This window comes from Macaca thibetana, chromosome 17 (genome assembly GCF_024542745.1).
Source record: "Macaca thibetana thibetana isolate TM-01 chromosome 17, ASM2454274v1, whole genome shotgun sequence".
In the NCBI taxonomy this organism is placed as follows: domain Eukaryota; kingdom Metazoa; phylum Chordata; class Mammalia; order Primates; family Cercopithecidae; genus Macaca; species Macaca thibetana.
This window is the reverse complement of record NC_065594.1, coordinates 80,424,115-80,437,454: the sequence shown is the minus strand read 5'-3', so window position 1 is coordinate 80,437,454 and position 13,340 is coordinate 80,424,115. Positions and strand designations below refer to the sequence as shown.

The following is a 13,340-nucleotide window of genomic DNA, read 5'->3' as shown; positions in this document are numbered from 1 at the left end:
CTATGCATCCAATATCCAGATCTATAAGTAACAAATCAACAAGCAAAAAACAACCCCATTAAAAAGTGGGCAAAAGGCATGACCAGACACTTCTCAAAAGAAGATGTACAAGCAGCCAACAAACATGAGAAAATGCTCATCATCACTAATCATTAGAAAAATGCAAATCAAAACCACAATTGAGATACCATCTCACACCAGTCAGAATAGCTATTATCAAAAAGTGAAAAAACAACAGTCACTGGCAAGGCTGTGGGAGAAAAAGGAATGCTTGGACACTGTATAAATTAGTTCAGCCATTGTGAAAAGCAGTTTAGAGATTTCTCAAAGAACTTAGAACTGCCATTCGACCCAGTAATCTCATGACTGGTTGTATACCCAAAAGAAATCATTCCACCAAAAAGACACATGCAACTGGGTGCGGTGGCTCACGCTTGTAATCCCAGCACTTTGGGAGCCTGAGGCAGGTGGATCACGAAGTCAGGAGTTCAAGACCAGTCTGGCCAAGACAGTGAAAGCCCATCTCTACTGAAAATACAAAAATTAGCTGGGCATGGTGGCGGGTGCCTGTAATCCCAGCTACTTGGGAGGCTGAGACAGAATTGCTTGAACCAGGGAGGTGGAGGTTGCAGTGAGCCAAGATCGTGCCATTGCACTCCAGCCTGAGTGACAGAGCAAGACTGCGTCTCAAAAAAAACCCAAAAACATGCAAAAACATGCATTCATATATGTTCATCACAACACTATTCACAATAGCAAAGACACAGAATCAACCTAGGTGCCCATCTACTGTAGACTGGAAAAAGAAAATGTGGTACATATACACCATGGAATACGACACAACCATACAAAAAAAATCATGTCCTTTGCAGCAACATGGATGCCACCGGAGGCCACTATTCTAAGGAAATAAATGCAGGAACAGAAAACCAAATGCCACATGTTCTCATAAGTGAGCACTAATACATAAAGATGGCAACCACAGACACTTGAGACTACTAGAGTGGGAGACGGGGAGGCAAACAAGGGCTGAAACACTAACTATTGGTTACTGTGCTCACTACCTGGATGACAGGATCATTCATATCCCAAACCTCAGCATCACACAATTTACCCATGCAACAAACCTGCACATGTACATTCTGAATCTAAAATAAAAGTTGAAGGCCGAGCGTGGTGGCTCATGCCTGTAATCCCAGCACTGTGGGAGGCCAAGGTAGGCCAGGAATTTGAGACCAGCCTGGGCATTTTCGTGAAACCCCATCTCGACAGAAAATACAAAAATCAGCCAGGCGTGGTGACACGGGTCTGTGATCCCAGCTGCTCAGGAGTCTGAGGCACGAGAATTGTTCAAACTTGGGAGGCAGAGGTTGCAGTGAGCCAAGATCATGCCACTGCACTCCAGCCTGGGCGACAGAGCAAGACTCTGTTTCTAAACACATACATACATACATATGCCTGGCGTGGTGGCTCCTGCCTGTAATCCCAGCACTTTGGGAGGCTGAAGCTGGCGGATCACAAGGTCAGGAGTTCAAGACCAGTCTGGTCAATATAGTGAAACCCCATCTCTACTCAAAATAGAAAAAAACTGCCGGGCATGGTGGTGTGCACCTGTAATCCCAGCTACTCGGAAGGCCGAGGCAGGAGAATCATGTGAATTCGGGAGGTAGAGGTTGCAGTGAGCCAAGATCGCACCACTGCACTCTAGCCTGGGCAACAGTGCAAGACTTTATCTCAAAAATAATAATAAAAGTTGAAGTTATAAAAAATAAGAAAGCAACAGGTATTTTTCTCCTTCCTAAATGAAGCAAACAAACTCGAAAGTGCCAAGAGGTTTTACCTTACCATAGGAGATTTTTCCAAGGAGTTGACAAAGTATGTCTGATATGCTCCTGTTTTTGAATTTACGTTAGACGCAGGCAGGAAGAGGCCCCGAGACCACCCTTCAGAAGGTGAATTGGACACACAGCTTTAGATCATGAGAAATATTTTGTTTACGATTCTAAGTAATACTTTATGAACAATGAACTTATGAAGTCTTTAGTGAAAAAGACTAATGATGAGGCTTGCTTCAGTATTTCAGCAGTCTGAAATATGATTTGATTCCTAAAATCACTAAATAACAGGAAATGGGATATTACAGGTTTGAACCTTGTTCTTATTCCTGCTTTACCCTTTCTAGTCTATAACTTTGGGCAAGTTCATTTCCTCGTGCCTTAGTTGCTTCATCTGTAAAATGGGGATAACAATAGTATTTACTTCATTGGTATTGTTTGGAGGATTCAGCGAGTTGATAGGAAAAACTAGAAGCTACATAAATTAAAGTTAGGTTGGTTTTTTATTTTTGTTTGTTGGGCTTTTTCTTTTGTTTCATAATGTCTTGGAACGAGGAAGCAGGAAACTTGGAATACTAATTTTTTGGTGTGTTTTATTTTCAGTATGCAGATCTCAATCGCCACGTGGATGCCTTGAACGCGTGGAGAAATGCCACCGTGCTGAAACCAGAGCACAGCCTAGCCTGGAACAACATGATTATACTCCTCGACAATACAGGTACAGAGAGGTGGATGGAACAAATCTCAGGACATGGCTCCACAGTAAAGTACCACTGAAGACTTAGGAAATAGAGATTATTGTGCTTTTTCTCCTCCTGAGTTTTAAAAAAAAATATGAAGTTAAATATTTTCTATTACAAAAATGTCTATTCTTCTAGAAAATGGAATTTCTAGGCTGGGCGCGGTTGCTCACACCTGTAATCCCAGCATTTTGGGAGGCCAAGGCAGGCAGATCACCTGAGGTCGGGAGCTCAAAACCAGCCTGACCAACATGGAGAAACCCCGTCTCTACTAAAAATATAAAATTAGCTGGGTATGGTGGTGCATGCCTGTAATCCCAGCTACTCAGGAGGCTGAGGCAGGAGAATTGCTTGAACCCGGGAGGTGGAGGTTGCAGTGAGCCAAGATAGCGCCACTGCACTCCAGCCTGGGTAACAAGAGCAAAACTCCATCTCCAGAAAAAAAAAAAAAAAGAGAAGAAAGAAAATGGAATTTCTTTAGACATACTGGAATGTGAATTCTGGGAAAGTCACACTTCATCTAGAACTGGTGTTGAGTAATGGGGGAGAGGTATGACAGTATCTTGTTTCTTCTGAAGCCTGTTATCTGCCATTGGCCATCCTTTAGGGCGCTGGGAGCACCCAGAAGTGAGCAAGAATGGCCTTGGGGCTAATGACATGGATAGTGCTAGGTCTATGCCCCAAGTTAAGGGACTTCACTCAAACGAGCCCCCTCAGTCTACACTCAGAGCCATGGATTCTTACTTTTTATATGATGCTCATTGACTTGAAGATCTGGTTTCCTATCCCCGAGCAGACCAGATTCAATTGATTAGGAGTTACTCTGCCTCCTTCACTTTAAAACTCAAAACGTCTTTTAAGAAATGATGGTGTTGCCATGGAATACTATACAGCCATAAAAAAGGATGAGTTTGTGTCCTTTGTGGGGACATGGATGCAGCTGGAAATCATCATTCTTAGCAAACTATCACAAGAACAGAAAACCAAACACCGCATGTTCTCACTCATAGGTGGGAACTGAACAATGAGATCACTTGGACTCGGGAAGGGGAACATCACACACTGGGGCCTATCATGGAGAGGGGGGAGGGGGGAGGGATTGCACTGGGAGTTATACCTGATGTAAATGACGAGTTGATGGGTGCTGACGAGGTGATGGGTGCAGCACACCAACATGGCACAAGTATACATATGTAACAAACCTGCACGTTATGCACATGTACCCTAGAACGTAAAGTATAATAATAATAATAAAAAAAAAAAAAGGAAATGATGGTGTTGGCCGGGCGCGGTGGCTCAAGCCTGTAATCCCAGCACTTTGGGAGGCCGAGACGGGCGGATCACGAGGTCAGGAGATTGAGACCATCCTGGCTAACACGGTGAAACCCCGTCTCTACTAAAAATACAAAAAAAATTAGCCGGGCGAGGTGGCGGGCGCCTGTAGTCCCAGCTACTCGGGAGGCTGAGGCAGGAGAATGGCGTGAACCTGGGAGGCAGAGCTTGCAGTGAGCTGAGATCCAGCCACTGCACTCCAGCCTGGGCAACAGAGCAAGACTCCGTCTCAAAAAAAAAAAAAAAAGAAATGATGGTGTTGGGAACGGAAAGGCAAATATCACATGCTGTCAAGCATGGAGGATCTGAAAAAATGGACCTTGTGGAGCTAGAGAGCAGAACAGTAGTTACTAGGGTCTGGGAACGGGGCAGGGACAAAGAGAGGTTGGTTAATGGGTACAAACACAGATAGAAGGAGTCAGTTCTAGTGTTCCACTGCACAGTAGGGTGACTGTAGTTAACACTTTATGATATATTTCAAAAAAGCTAGAAGATTTGAAATGTTCCTAACATAAAGAAATGATCAATATTTGAGGTGATAGTTGTCTTAAATACCCTGATTTGATCACTACACATTGTATGCATGTATCAAAATACCACATGCACCCCATCAATATGTAGTTATGTGTCAATAAAAATATGTTAATGATGGTGTTAATTTGATCATCTGCATGGTATAGAGCAGATACATGCTTGTTTCTAGGGAAAATACAGAATGTATACTTCAATGTGATAAATTCTCAGTTATGAAAGTGTTACTGTCATCCTCTTATTTTGCAGATTTGTTTGGGTGTAACTGGTATCTGAGGAAAAATTAAAACTAGGTTTTAGATGGTTTTACAGAGGTTAATCAAAAGCTGTTTCTATGTTGTGTCAGAAATGTGCTGAATCGCAGTGGCTTTGCCACTGATAAGGTCGTGTGTGTATTTGTATGTGGGTGTGTATTACATGATCTACACAGATTTTCTTCAGTAGTTTATTCATAATTGTCATGTGCTGTGCACATAAACCCTGTCAGTTAGAGGCTAAAATGCGAGTACAACATTAACATGTCTTTTATTTTTCCATGTTTTACTCCCAGGTAATTTAGCCCAAGCTGAAGCAGTTGGAAGAGAGGCCCTGGAATTAATACCTAATGATCACTCTCTCATGTTCTCGTTGGCAAACGTGCTGGGGAAATCCCAGAAATACAAGGTGCGTAAACCGCAGGCTGTGAGTTCTTGCAGTTAATGCCAGCATCTGACAGAAGCCGTAAGTGTTACTTCTGCCCAGTTAAATTAGGAATCAGGCCAAAACAGTGGCAGCGGTGCACCAATGCGGCTTGGCCAGTTTGTTTCCTGGAAAAGTTGCTTCAAAGACAGCAGTGTGGGGGCCAAACCCAGTGTCCTTTCTCATCAGAATTAACCACCGTTGTTCACACGTGGAGAGAGGAAGAGAAGCCCAAGGAAGGGGCAGGAGCAGGCAGGGAACTGTGGAATGGTTGGCCGCAGAGGCCGGGCAGGCTGGTGCGAGAGGAGGACTCGGGGCAGCCACAGTGCATCCCCGGAGGTGCCTGGGTCCCGCCCTGGCACAGTGGGGTTTGACTCTGTCACTTGCACATGGGCTGGAGATCTGGGTTTTATCTGCAGGTTCCATCTTCTGCACAAAAGAATAAGCGACCCATGGAGGATGCATGATTGGTTCTTGCTGCTTCCAGGTTTTTCTTTATCTGAGTTTTACAGGCCACCAGCAAGGCCCAGAGTTTTCTGGCCAACAAAAACCACAAGATACTAAATCTTTGCTCCAGTTGGCAGCCAGGGTGGAGCAGGAATAGGCTGTGCATAACTCCCTGTGTGTTGAAGGGGACTGGTTGTAAACTTTAATTTTGTCTATCAGAATCACTGAGGGAGCTTGTTAAAGCAGAGATGCCCAGATTCTCCCTACAAGGGATTGGCTTCGTGGATTAGGTCAGGTCAGGGAATATACATTTTTACCTAGCATCCTGGGTGGTGAACACAGATATCACAGAAGTAGTGCATTAGTCATTTCCTAAGGTAAATACTTTATTTCAGAATCAGGGGCTATATCTTATTTTGATCACTCAGCCTATGTATAAGACCTAAAGGCAGCAACTAGCTAACATTGGTCCAGTGTTATTCACTTCTCTTTTTCTGTTTAATACATGTCGTTATTAGTATAATTTTCTATAACAATGGTGAGATAATTTCATGCATTTCTCTAGTTTTATAATGTTGGGGAGTTCAATAGCTTTATTATACATTTTTAAAATTTCTAGGTTTTGCTCTAGAAATAGCTTTTTGAAGAGGGTTTTTTATGAATCTACTTGTGTAGCAGGGGAAGGAGGTGAGGTTTACAGGTTTCCCTTCTAATGACCTTTCCAGCCATCTGTCAGCCTGGGACAGGTCCCAAGTCTCAGTTCTCTTCCAGTGACCCAGCTATAGCGAGTCTTCTTGAAGACTTGGCTTATATAATCGTATTGATTTTTCTATCATCACACAGTCTGTAAACTGCTGGAATTTCTATTAAGGGGACAGAACCCAGAGTTCGTTTGGCTTCCAGTTCACGTTGTTCTTCCCCCAACCCCCAAATAAACTAGAAAATACTCTGTAAAACAGAATGAAGAAATCAGCTTCCTCTTTCTCTACACATTTTGCATTTTAATTATCAAGGCCAAGGCGCTGGGCCTAACGTAAGGAAACAGAAGGTGAAATCTGAAACACAGAACTCACGATGAGACCTTCAGGAGCTACCAAGTGGGGGGAACATGATGTGACTTCCTGAGCCCTGGCATTGGCTCCAAGCAAGCATTCCATGTATTTTTTTTATTAAGGGTTTAAATTTTAAACAACTGTTTAGGTTTTCCTCTTGTAATGCAAAAATGATACCGGTTGCTAATGGTCAGCTGCATCCCTGGCACTGCTTGTTTCAGGATGGAGTGAAAGGGTCTGTTTCCTTGCAGAGCACTGGGCAGGATGTTCCAGAGAAGAGGGGATATGGTGGTGAGTTGCAGGGCTGGGTGAACAGACCCTTTAGCCCACCTATCTTGATGGCAGGGCAGGTGTCTGCTGCCCGGCAACTCACTTTTTACCCAAGCGCATGTGTTTTATTTATCATGCACTTGGTAAATCTCTTCAGAGAGTCTGGAGGCTTCTTGAGGTTGGAGCCAAGCCTTCAGTCCCGGTTCTGTACCTCCATTGCTGTCAGGCAGTTACAAAGCACCCAGTTAAGTAATTGTAAAATGATCGCATGCATCTCTCATTTGACCCTGAAATGTTCAGGCTTCCAGAACCTATTTTGAGGTGTTGATAGGCAGAGGGAGTGTTCTTGTTATATATGCGTGGCTCTAAGCACCTTTTTATCCTATCTAAGCAGCCCTTTTTGAAACCTAAGAGCAGTCGGCCTCTCTGGGCCTCAGTTTGTTCATCTATAAAATGGAGATAGTGATCTGCCCAACCTCTTGACAAGGTGATACAAAAAAATGCACAACATAATTTGCAACTATCAAATGGTTAATGTGTATATGCATATATATATATATGTATGTATAGTGAGCATTCAATCATTCAGTGGATCTCTAGGGATCATTAAAATGTATTAAAACAGGCACCTGTAGTCCCAGCTACTCAGGAGGCTGAGGCAGGAGAATGGCGTGAACCTGGGAGGCGGAGTTTGCAGTGAGCAGAGATCGCGCCACTGCACTCCAACCTGGGCAACAGAGCAAGACTCTGTCTCAAAAAAAAAAAATGTATTAAAATTTATGTTACTTCTTGCCATTTAATTTCCTATTTCAAGCTAATGTGGTAAAGCAAAAATAGAAAAGTAATGTTTTTCAGTGCTTAAATCATTGCTTCTCTTACTGATTTCTTTTTTTGTAGTGCTAATTCCAATGGCCCGGTAGCTTAAGTGCAGGTTATGTTGATAAAGTCAGTTTCCTAAGCTCCCGACATTTATGTCACACCTTTATGATTTTTTTTTTCTTGCCACATCTAGATGTTACCTTATTTACTAGACATTTTTATTTAAATAGATTTTTAACACGAATATATTTAAACGAGAAACAATGCATCATTACTATAAATACAGGGTAACTGAAAGTTAAATAATCATACTAAATCCCAGCTAGATACTATTGCTGGCCAAGGCTCTGAGCTCTCTTAGCTTCAAGGAGAGATTGGCAGGTGTGTTAGAGGGTGGGGCCCACACACCACCACCAAGCGCAGACTTCAGCCTGATGCAATCAGAAGGAAGGAGGGAGAATAGAGAATAACTCTCTTCCTGTGTGAGTCACGGTTTCAACTTCACATCAGATCACCCATGTTACCCTTCCTATTCTAGCAGAGGCACAGTGGCCCCTGTGTCCCAGAGTATTCTTGAGTGGCTGCTGTGGCTGAAATGACCTCCACCCACCCGGGCTTCCTCACCTAGACGTGGAGACTAGTGCTTGTTCCTACCTAGAGACACAATTTGCAAGGCTTTCTCAAGTCCTACGCCTTTGTTAATTACATTTTGTCTAATATGCTTTAGAAAATAATACATTATTTTTCCCCTTTCTATTGAGAAAAAAATATCCCCAACTCTAAATGTGAGTTTATTGGTTCATTGGCATAAATCGGCTCATTGCCTGGGTCTTTACACATCCAGAGACCTCCACAGAAGATCAATTTATAAACAGTTCACTGCTTTCCTGAATGAGGCCATTAGAAGCCCTGATTTAATAGATGAACGTTTCATGGGCTTTGAATACTCACAGATGCTGCGTTCTAAAGAGGCCCATCCAACCCCACTCCCAGGCCCAGGTACAGGCCCAGGGGCTGCCCCCGTGACTTGGATAGAGCCAGGCCGGCCCACCCGCACCTCCTCTCAAACCAGCCCTTCCTCCTGATACCCCTTCTTTTGTCCACATGCTGTCATGTTTCTGTTGCCCTGGCTTGGAAATCTTGACTCATTTTTCCTCCCTTGTCCCCCTGGCCCAGTTCTCTCTGCCTGTTCTTCCTCATCCCTGTTCCTTCACACCAGCCTCCTCCTCACCCTGCAGAGTTTGGGCCCAGGCCTGCTGAGAGCAGTAGCTCTCTTAACAAGTTGTCAGATCTGAGTCCTTCCCTGTCTTCAGCACCACTGTGTCCCCCAAACTGCTGACTCCTCAATGTCCTGAATGATGTTCGTCCTCACAGGCATCTGAGAACTTAGCTGAATAAATAAATGAATTTAGCAACACTAGAAAACTCCTCACTTTTTGTCCCTAAGCCATTTCTCTCCAGTTAACACTACTTCATTTACAGGTAGGGAAGCATTTTTGAGTAGATTTGGTTCCCTGACCTTCCTGTGTCTCAAGTTTTAGGTTTTAAATGGAAATGTTTGAAAATCATCAGAAACAGCCCCGCAACTCAGAAACCCCTGCAAAGCTACACAACCCATTTGACTGTCTTTCTGCAGCCTTCCTGATATGGCCAGAGTCTTAACCCTCTTGGAAGGAGTTTCAGCCCTTGAAACTTGGAATGTAGACGCTGACTTTGAACTGACCTCCCATATGTTATCCTGGTGTCTTTCTTAAGTCCCTCTTGGATGACATTTTTAAAATATACATATTTCTCTGCCAGCTCTGTCCAAAAGGTCATGGTTTTGGAGGTGGTTCCCCCACATTTCCCAGCCGATTTATCAGGGGTACCACAGGCTGTAACAGGGCAAAGGAACTGGTGGTCTTGCACATTATAAAATGCACAGTCCCAGATGTGGGAAGCCCACCTGGAAAAATTCATGTATGACCCAGGTAGAAGGCACTAGAACTATCCCCACACCAACACATTTGGTTGGTTAAGCTCAGTGTGTGATACCGATTTTTTTTTTTTAAGGCAGTGTCTTGCTCTCTTGCCCAGGCTGGAGTGCAGTGGTGCAGTCTCAGCTCACTGCAACCTCCACCTCTTGGGTTGGAGCAATTCTCCTGCCTCAGCCTCCCGAGTAGCTGGGACTACAGGCACGCACCACCACACCTGGCTAATTTTTGTATTTTTAGTGGAGACGGGTTTTCACCATGTTGGCCAGGCTGGTCTCGAACTCCTGACTTCAAGTGATCTGCCTACCTTGGCCTCCCAAAGTGTTGGAATTACAGGCATGAGTCACCATGCCCAGCATGTGATACTGATTAAAACATGCTGCCCTTAAGGAATGTGAAGGTGGATGGAGTGAACAGCACCCCCGGGGCACATGTCAGTAAAAACAGGATAGGCATCTTTATTTATCAGCATTATGGTAGAAGGGGCCATCCAGCCAGCAGTTCTCAGCAGTGATCAGGGTAGGAAGACACTTTGCCCTGCCTTTTAGTGGCCAGGCTGGAAGTGAGGATGACTTGGAAGAAATGCAAGGTTGTACAAGAATCAGTTCACCCCCATCAGGGGCATTTGGTCATGGTCATGTCCGGTACTGTGACAGTATAGTTGACAGGTGGCCATTCCTTCCTCTTTTCTGCTCATCCTTTCCAGATGGATGCGGCTGCTTTCTGGGCTGCCCAGAGTGTTGTAGGTTCTTGGGGGAGAGGAAATGGGCCTCAACTCCTACCCTGGGAGCTCTGGAAATGGCATTGGCATGGGTGTGCTCCATGGCTCAGCCCTCTCCTGTTCCCTGGGCCTCCTGTCTTCATCACGCACCCTGACCTGGGCGACTTGCATAACATTGCGGAAGTCCAAGCACTGCAGGGAGGCAGGTGGTGGCACTCACGAACATGTTCGTCCCCTCTCTGCGGCCACTGCTCCCTCCCGCTGCCCCTTGTCAGCCTCTCTCTGGCAGAGCGTGGCCCCCCCGGGCCTTCTGAGTGTTTCTAGAGGAATGCAGTGATACAAAAGGAGGTGGTTAAAAGTTTGAAAACCATAGGTGATAAAACTGGGAACTGCTTTTGGTTCGTGTACAATAAATACCTTCCTTTTTATATTTCTCATTTTTTAGGAATCTGAAGCTTTATTCCTCAAGGCAATTAAAGCAAATCCAAATGCTGCAAGTTACCATGGTAATTTGGGTAAGAAAAATGTTCAACTTGAATCGTGTTGAAATTCTGTTACTTTAATGAAGTGCGTGCATGTCTATAAAATTGATGTTGGGAGAGTAGTTTTTTCAAAGCTAACCTGGCTTTACAGTGTGATTCTGTTATTACATTAAAGATAGCAAAGTGATAGCCACACTTCCAAATCTTAATTGCATGACCAGAACGGCCCTAAAGTTGCCCACTCTGTTTATCACCTTCTCATGATGAAACTCAGATTGTCCTTCTTTGTGTTAAGCTGAGAAGGGTGAGATCGGATCAAGAGAATGAGGCTGTGGTTACGAAGGGTTATCCTAGTAAATGAATCGTATGTTCTTTGGAAGCTTGCCATTGAACTTACCTCCTTTTCCTTCCTTCTTACAGAGTAGACCTTCCCCTTCCAGCCTGGTCTTCTGCTTTCTTATATCCTCTTATGCCTTGGCTAAAATGCATTTATAATCATTTATTCCCTAGAATTCATTTCTTGCACCCTTTTGTGTCTCCGTGGTTAAGATGTTTAGAGCATAGCATGGTGATGTTTAGAATGCCCAGAGAAATGTTTTTGGACCAAAGCTGTTCTCTACCAACTCTGAAGCTTCTCTTCACAAAAGCCAACAAGCATCCACAGGTGCTCTTCTGCCCATATAGAAAGTTAGTTTTACTAACAAAATCACTGTCATGATCAGAGGCTAATCATCCTAATGATTAGGTTTATTGTAACTATCATTTTGATATTAGAGGCCTTATTTCCAAATGGCCCCACACAAGCTTTTACTTCCCCAAATGGTGTGGGGAAATATCTATTTAAAATAAACAGCTGAACTTCTGCATAGTCAAGGCTCTAGGCAGCGCCTGGCATCCGTCACCCCCACCTCCCATACCCAGCCTTGCTTCCTGGAAATTTCATGGCAGCACTGAGACATTGCATGTAGTCTTCTTACTTCTTTATGTAATAATGTTCCTACAGGCAGATGTATCCTGTCTAGTGCTATGAAGAGCCCTAGGAGTAACTGGCAGTAAATGGATAATCATCAGGGAGTGTGATTACAATAAATAAAGTTTTCAGTACAAACAATATTGTTTCATACAATTGACTTTTGAAAGCTGTTTGCATAGGATCAGTAATATTTCTTTGTCCAAGAGGGTAGGAATTCGGCACGTTACTCAGAAGCGTTCCCAGTGAAATTTATCTCCTGCTATTTCAGCTGTGCTTTATCATCGCTGGGGACATCTAGACTTGGCCAAGAAACACTATGAAATCTCCTTGCAGCTTGACCCCACGGCATCAGGAACTAAGGAGAACTATGGTCTGCTAAGAAGAAAGCTAGAACTAATGCAAAAGAAGGACGTCTGATCCTTTTTCCTTCATGTTTTCAGTTTGAGTGTGTGTGTGCATGAGGCATATCATTAATAGTATGTGGTTACATTTAACCATTTAAAAGTCTTAGACATGTTATTTTATTGATTTTTTCTATGAAAACAAAGACATGCAAAAAGATTATAGCACCAGCAATATACTCTTGAATGCTTGATACGATTTTTCATTGAAATTGTATTTTTTCAGACAACTCAAATGTAATTCTAAAATTCCAAAATTGTCTTTTTTAATTAAACAGAAAAAGAGAAAAATTATCTTGAGCAACTTTTAGTAGAATTGAACTTTCATTTGGGATCTGAGCCTTGTCGTGTATGGACTAGCACTATTAAACTTCAATTATGACCAAGAAAGGATAGACTGACCCCTACAATTTGTATAAATATTGAACGTGTCTATATATTAGCATTTTTATTTAATGACAAAGCAAATTAGGATTCTTGTTTTTTTATCTCTTTTTTTAAAACAATATACTGTGAACTTTGTAAGGAAATATTTATTTGTATTTTTATGTTTTGAATAGGGCAAATGGAATGAGGAATGGAAATTGTAACATGTAGTATATCTAGATCTATATGCTTTTCCCCATAGGAAGAAATTGACTTCTGCAGTAGTTTTTGGATGCTCTGACTTGTGCAATTTCAGTACATAGGAGGTTATGTAATGTAATATTTTACATAAACAATTACTATCAGTTGAAAGTTCAGGCCATGCTTTAGGCAAAAGCAGGCAGCCTCACATCTTTATTTTTGTTACATCCAAGGTGAAGAGGGCAACACATCTGTGTAAGTTGCTTTTTAGTGTTTTTAACTGAAAAGCCGTTTTCCATTTTGCTTAATGAAACTGCAGACATTATCCAGAAAATGCAAAATTTTCTCTCAAATGGAGCCACATTCGGGGAATTTGTGGTATTTTTAAGAATGGAGTTGTTCCTGCTGTTATTTGATCCAAACAATGTTTTGTTTTGTTCTTCTCTGTATGCTGTTGACCTAATGATTTATGCAATCTCTGTAATTTCTTATGCAGTAAAATTATTACACAAACTAGCA

At 42.9% G+C, this 13,340-nt stretch overlaps 1 protein-coding gene across 7 annotated transcripts in view; it reads left to right on the top strand.

The window, feature by feature from the left end:
• The window catches only part of TMTC4 (transmembrane O-mannosyltransferase targeting cadherins 4), a 70,342-nt gene extending 57,002 nt beyond the window's left edge, over positions 1-13,340 (top strand). For all 7 annotated transcript variants that reach the window (XM_050765970.1, XM_050765972.1, XM_050765969.1 and 4 more), the window contains 4 exons: positions 2,439-2,553; positions 4,989-5,101; positions 10,844-10,913; positions 12,122-13,340. In XM_050765970.1, the coding sequence (XP_050621927.1) occupies positions 2,439-2,553; positions 4,989-5,101; positions 10,844-10,913; positions 12,122-12,270 (447 nt within the window). In that variant the 3' untranslated portion in view covers positions 12,271-13,340. The remainder of the gene's footprint in view (positions 1-2,438; positions 2,554-4,988; positions 5,102-10,843; positions 10,914-12,121) is intronic.